Here is a 6,645-nt window from a genome sequence, read left to right as displayed (position 1 = left end):
TCTTTGTGCTGCCGCTCCCTCACGTACCGCCTCACACCTCCCTTCCCCTTTGCTTCCAGGAATATTCCATCAGATATTCCTGCTGTAGAGAACAGAACGGCAAACACGGTGATTGTGACGGTGAGTCACATTGTGCACAGGGCCTTTTGGTTGATTTACGGAGGGAAAGCAAGTCGGCCAGCCGCTGCAGCTGCAGGGAGGTGTATTTGCAGACTGCCCTCCTCGCCCGCTCCAGGACCCTCATCTCTGACCCTCTGATGTCTGTGTGTCTTTGTTAATGAAGAAATTCTGGTACCTGGGTGAGACATAGCTCTCAGCTGAGCAGACTCTGACTGCTCTGTGCCCTCAGTCCTATTGCCGCCCCGCCCAGCCACAGAAAACCCTGCGGGCCTCCAGCCTGGACTTTCCTCACACTTATTTGCAGCTCTGAATAGAACCTCTGGAAATCCAGCAAAACAAAAATACTTCATGATACTTCATTGTCTTAATAAACCAAAAAGTTCATAAGGTCTACTCTCTCGATTTATTAAAATCAAAGATATTTTATTAATCTCAAAGGGAAGTTAAATGTCTTGGTAGCTCATATCATCAGCTCATTGTAAATGTTGATGAAAGATTTCCATTAAAAACATCAAAATATAGTAAATCCCATTTTAAAGCCTCAGTCGGTCTCACTGACACCGAGACTCTACAGGACTTTATTATACGTCATGTTACGTCTCTATAACTAGTACTTACTCCTCTCACAGTTTTTCCTTTTGCGATTGCTACTTGAAAACCTGTGAAAAACTCTAACCCCGAGTAAACATGTTCACATCCTCGCCTGTGGGGGCGCTGCACCAAGAATCGCTGAAGGAAGCAACATAAAAACCTCAGAAGATGACACTGAGCGCAGTTTCCTTCTTCGCAAAAATTAAGTGGCGATAGACAGGATTTGTCTTTAGTCTTTGTTAAAAGACTGTCAGTATTTTCTCCCGCTAGCGTTAGACACGCACGCTTGTTTTGGTGGTGTTTACCCAGAATACCCTGCGGTGCTTTTGGAGCGGTCTCCAGTCTGCTTAGCGTTCACGCACATTTTCAAACCGAAACAAGAGATCACTTAAACCGAACCGAGGCCGCGGTCGGGACTAGAGTTTCCTTTTTGATCCGTATCAATGTTTGATTGTGCATTCACACCAGCTCTGCGTGATCCGCTTTCATCAAACTCCGGTTTGTTTTGGGAGGTGTGAATGTGCAATTGAACTCTGATTCAGATCCAGTTTCAGTATCTTTTTCACAATGACAAACGAAAAGTGTGCTGTGAACCGCTCTCCGTCTAAAGTTTCCAGTTTCACCATGGTAACCTGCATTCTGCAGATATCCAGTCTCCGGTTGAACAGCTGTTTGAGGAGTGCTTTTGAACTACATGAGCAATTTCACACATTAGGAAGAGTTGCTAGCCAGCATAAGCTAATGTATGTTTCCTCCAGTCGCTGCAGTGATGGTGACAGCCTCTCACCACCCTGACATGCCCTGTCCACTGCTCAGTGGACGGTCACACAACCAGACAAAACTTGTCTGTAAACTGGAGCTCTGTGATGCAGCATTTAGCAGAGGCTCATGATATCCAGTGTGCCTGGAGAGAGTGAGAGAGAGACCGGGTTTTCACTGATCTGTGTTAGCATGCTGCAGTTTTTTAGCTAGAGTAGATTAAAGATGCGGAAGGTAGTGAAAAATTAGGTTTAATCGCCTTTTAGCCATTTCCCGAATCGGAAACCAACTTCAGCTTCGTCAAATTAACGAGGTTAACTTTTTTTAACGTTACAGTAAGGTTGCGAGTATGGCTTGATTTACACATAAATCATATTCCATTTCTGTCCAGTGGACAGCCAGTTCCTTAATCTGTATCCATCCTCTTACTTTTCAATAGCCTTTTCTCTGATTGGTTGACTTGTTCTTTAGTGTTCATATTTGATGTTTAAGATACAGTTTAAGGTTGAGCAGGTAAAAAAATGTACAAAATTAGTAAAAATAAAAATAGAAAAGGGAGATCAGATTGGATGGCTTTGATCTAAAGCATTTAATTTTATAAAAATAAAACACTACATTTTTCCACATTCAATTTAAGATAATGTATTTAAAATATTGCATAAAACTTTTTGTCTAATTTCAAATCCTTCTTGTGGCTGTTGAAATTAGACAACAGCCATGACTGTTTGACTATTTGAATTCAATACTCAAAGTCAATTAAAATATACTTCATTGATAACAGACCACTCCGTCTCACACAGGCTCAATCTAAGACATGTAGGAAAATACTGCCCTCTTGCGGCCACAAGTGTTCATTTCTGTCCTTTCCCTTTGCACTCACCTGCAGATAATTTCTATTTCCCCATGAAAAAAAGCTTCCATCTCTGTTACTTACATGTGAAATCTCCAATTAGCTTTTGGAAACAATTTAAACATAAAACACAGTTTACTGCCATTTGTCTTGGTTGAGCATTCAGATTTATTAGTAGTTAAAACTACAAAAGGCCACAGACTTTAAAGGCTCTTTGAGTTTAAATTCCTTTATTTAAAAAAATGCAGATATCTTTAAATATCAGACATGTTGCAGAGAGGAAACGCTGTGTTCACATTCATCAAACACACTCTCCAGCAAAACAAACACATGAACCTAAACATTTAAGACGTGGAAGTCAAATATACCGCATCCATTAAAGAGATGATGTTTCAGCGCTCAACGAAAGGCTACAACAGGAAGCAGGAAGTGGACTTCAACAGCAACTCTCAGCTGAATTTGGCTTTAGAGAAATCCATCTCTGGGTGCTGGGCCATGAACCTGCAGACAGAGGAAAAGTCACGTTAGGAAACACAAAGGACGAGCGTTTTTACAAACAGTTCATTTCTCAGACATTATTGTCTTCAACAAGACCCAGAGGGAAAATGTCACAAAGCTGACCTCCAAGTTCAGCTAAATATAAATTCAACTTTGTGGCATGTTTGGTTTTGTTCCCATAAACTCCAAGTTTATCATTGCATGTTTGGTTGGTTGTGAAAACTAAAAGGTTTTCACAGCTGACAGTAATCTGAACTATGACAGGCCAAAGAGTGTATTAGTAAAAATACAGGGCCATGTAGGTTTGGATCTTTTTCCTCATCAACACCTTTATTTAAAAGGATTTTGCATTTACTTTTGTTGTCTTTGGATAATATTTATCTGAAACGTGCTAAAAAACAGGAAATCAGGAAAGAGGCAAACACTTTACGCTCTGAAAGTGCTCCAGCAGTAGCTGTGTTTCCACTGACTTTAAAATTGCACAATTTCAAAATAAATTTTCTGAATGGAAGCATGGCAATTTGTTGATAAAAAGTTTTGGTGCTAGGATGAGGTGGATTTTTTTACCATATCGAAATTAGCGTATTTTGCAAAACTGCTATGGAAACGCTTTTTTCGCATCACACGAGTCACATGATCAACAACCGGACGTTACTACTGGTGGAAAAGATGAAGAAGATGACAGGAAGTGGCAAGAGGATCACAGCGTGGAATGTTTTTAATGACTTCTTGCGTGAACAAACTTATTAGTGTGTGATTTTAATCGCGTCACATTTTTAACGGAAACACAGAAATGGCAAAATTGTGCATTTTCAACTTTGGTGAAATATCGACAACATTTAGCGATCAAAAGCCAGCCGGTGAGGACTCACTTCTTCAGAATGTCCTGTTTCTTCTGGTCTTCGGACGTCGGCAGCCCCATAGACTTCTGCCTCTGGTCATACATCATCTTCTCCACCATCCCACGTGTCTCTCCGTCCAGGTCCGACAGCTGCTCAGCAGGTAACAGAAGAACAGCAGAGGACCGGTGTTACCGGTTTGTGATCCCCGTTACTTAGCAACAAACAACCCAGCACAGAATGCAGTGCGCTGCTGTTTTACCTTTGAGTTCTCGGGGCAGATTTTCTTGGTGTTGATCTCTGGATCCGTGGTAACGATCCTGCTCCACCACTCCATTTTGTTAATCTTCTCCAGGTGGACTGTGACCACTTTGCCGTCGTCGATGAGCCAGGAACTCTCCTCCACCTTGACCTCATTGAAGAGCTGACCTTCCATAACAGGAGGGTGGCCTTTCAGGCCGACCTTGATGGAGCGACGCTGGATGTCCACCACCACGTCTCGGCCCTTGATGCGGAACTTTACGTCAAAAGGAACAGCAATCTGCGACAAGGCAAAAAAAGATCCACTAACTAGTGTATTATACTTACAGCACATTTTTTTTAAACAGACTCCTAAACTAAAAGTTTAACATTTCACACTCCCTACTTCCTTTGATTGTCCTAAAGGAAAAAGTGACACACAGGTTAAGCACAAATGATACACTTACATCGATTTCTGACAGCGTTTGTGTCCATTTGTAGTTAGGAAGGTCACCTCCGTTTCCTGCGTTAGGCTTCAGTTTGTCTTTGTCCTTCTCGTCCTCCTCTGCGTCCGAGTCGGACTGGATGGAGGAGAAACAGCTTTTAGTGCCGTTCCACATTATGGAACCATCTCCTGTTGCATACTCAGGGTTTCTGAACATTTCAGCGACTCACAATTGAGACTTTTTAAGACCTCAAGACTACGATGAATGAGATGTAAAAACTGTAACACATCAAAAATGTACACGAGAAAAATCACGTAACTTGTCACATTCTTACTTCAGTTGAAGATACTAATTACTGTTTATTTTAGTCTTCACTCAACCTCCAAATTCAGTTTAAAACTGCAATATTTTTATTCCTCGACTTTGACATGATTCTGAAACTTCCGTTTTATTACTCTTATTGTTGTTTTAAATGCATTTCTTATTGTTCTTCCCATGTTTACAATGTTCACTGATTTTACATGAAGCAGTTTAGAGCTCCAAAGTGCCAACCAGTTCACTCACCCCCTTCTCTTTGTCAGAGCTCTTCTCTTCACCTCCTGTGTCATTCTTTGTCTTCTCCTCCTTCTCCTCCTCCTCCTTCTTCTTCTATCGCATATAAAACCACAACAAACAAGTCAGTCATTTCTGGCAGTGGTTTGGTTGCAAAAGAAGACTCGGTGGAAGCGGGCAGGTCAGACCTTGTCCAGCTCAGACTGCAGCTTCTCGGCCTCCTCGTCCGTCAGCTCCTGAATTCTTGGACCGTTCCCGTCCTCCTCCTCCTTCTTCTTCTCCTCCTCGGCGAGCTTGGCGCTTCTTTCTGCTTTCTCCTTCTTCTCCTTCTCCTGTTTCATTTGTTTCTCTCTGTGGGCCTTCAGCGCCAGCTTACTGTGGTGGTCGAAGGAGTCTCTAACCAGCTGGAAGTCGACATTTGACAGGCGAACACATTCACACGGTTAAGTCTGACCAAATGGTAACAGAAACTAGAGAGTAGAGGTGGGACAAGTTACAAAACCCACAGTTTGGTTTGGTAAACATTTTTAAATCAATACATTAATAACAGATGTCAGTTATGAAATAGACCCAAACTTTTGAAATTCCAGTATAACAGCAGAATTAAGATGTAGGTTCAAAAGATCAATTCTCCAGAATGAGACATGTAGTCAAGTGATATTAAAATGAAAAAGAGACAGTTATCATTATCATAACTGATACAAAATGGAGTTAAAGTAGGATTTGATTTTATAATATCAGAAAACTGAATAAGGTTTTTTTTTTATTTACCAACTTTTACTTTACAATATTACAGAATATTTTTGCTTTAATGTTACAAGTGTATGCCTTAAATCAAGGAATATTACCATTTCTTTCTTGCAATTATACAATCTTTTGAGATCAGAGAATGTTCAAATGTTTTCTAATAAACATTTAGATATTTCTCTTGTTTCTTACCTGACTATCTAACTACTTTACTGATATTGGTCCAATACTATTTTTAAGCATTTGCTCATCTAAATTTTATATGCATTTATAATTACTTCATTTTTTCATTCTTTATTTTATTTCTCTTCTTAGAAACAGTTCCATCCCATCTGTCTTACCTTCTCTGCAGCTCCTTGATCTCCGCCTATGAAGAAATCCGTCTTGCGTCGGAGGAAACTGAAAAACGTATTTACTAGCTGTTGGAGGGCAAAAAACAGATTCCAATGAGAGATATAATGTAGAATGACTGTATTATTAATTTTCTCATACATAGAAATAGGATGAAAGGTTGTTCTTTGGTGCTTTAAGTCTGTTAGAGTGCAGTGTCGTTACAGCCACAGTGTAACATATTGGAAATTAGGAACATGTGTCCTACTTTTACACATCTTGTAAAAGTATTCAAACTCATTAAACTTTTCCACACATTACAGCTAAGCCTATGGCAATAATCAACAAATCAATAAATTGCATGATAAATTAAAACAAACTCAATCATTTTGAGTTGCATGGTTAATTTTCTGTTTTTTCTCTCTTTCTACTGGATGACAAAGTCAGTGAAAGGAAAACTATAGTTTTGAAACATTTTGACTTAGTGTTGTCTACTAAGTAAGGACAGAGAGCTAAAATTTTATGGTTAAGATCATAGCACGTTTATATATCAAAATGGCCCAGTTAAAGTCTAGAATTCAATTAAAAATTGCAATCAAAACCTCAGCGCCAGTAGCATCGTAACCAGGACATTTTTTCCTTTAACTGAAGCTATAATATATATATATATATA

General features: G+C 39.9%; 1 protein-coding gene across 2 annotated transcripts in view; it reads right to left on the bottom strand.

The window, feature by feature from the left end:
* Positions 1–2,531: 2,531 nt before the first annotated feature.
* Positions 2,532–6,645, bottom strand: part of nudc (nudC nuclear distribution protein) — a 4,840-nt gene continuing 726 nt past the window's right edge. The window contains exons 2-8 of one of the 2 annotated variants that reach the window (XM_008421333.2): positions 5,984–6,061; positions 5,084–5,299; positions 4,908–4,988; positions 4,365–4,478; positions 3,920–4,198; positions 3,691–3,809; positions 2,532–2,821 (exon numbers count right to left, since the gene is read on the bottom strand). In XM_008421333.2, the coding sequence (XP_008419555.1) occupies positions 2,770–2,821; positions 3,691–3,809; positions 3,920–4,198; positions 4,365–4,478; positions 4,908–4,988; positions 5,084–5,299; positions 5,984–6,061 (939 nt within the window). In that variant the 3' untranslated portion in view covers positions 2,532–2,769. Of the gene's footprint in view, positions 2,822–3,690; positions 3,810–3,919; positions 4,199–4,364; positions 4,479–4,907; positions 4,992–5,083; positions 5,300–5,983; positions 6,062–6,645 lie in introns of both variants that reach the window. The other variant, XM_008421332.2, reaches the window with a different exon arrangement.

The sequence above is a fragment of the Poecilia reticulata genome, linkage group LG11 (genome assembly GCF_000633615.1).
Source record: "Poecilia reticulata strain Guanapo linkage group LG11, Guppy_female_1.0+MT, whole genome shotgun sequence".
NCBI lineage: Eukaryota > Metazoa > Chordata > Actinopteri > Cyprinodontiformes > Poeciliidae > Poecilia > Poecilia reticulata.
This window is presented reverse-complemented; position numbering and strand designations above follow the sequence as displayed.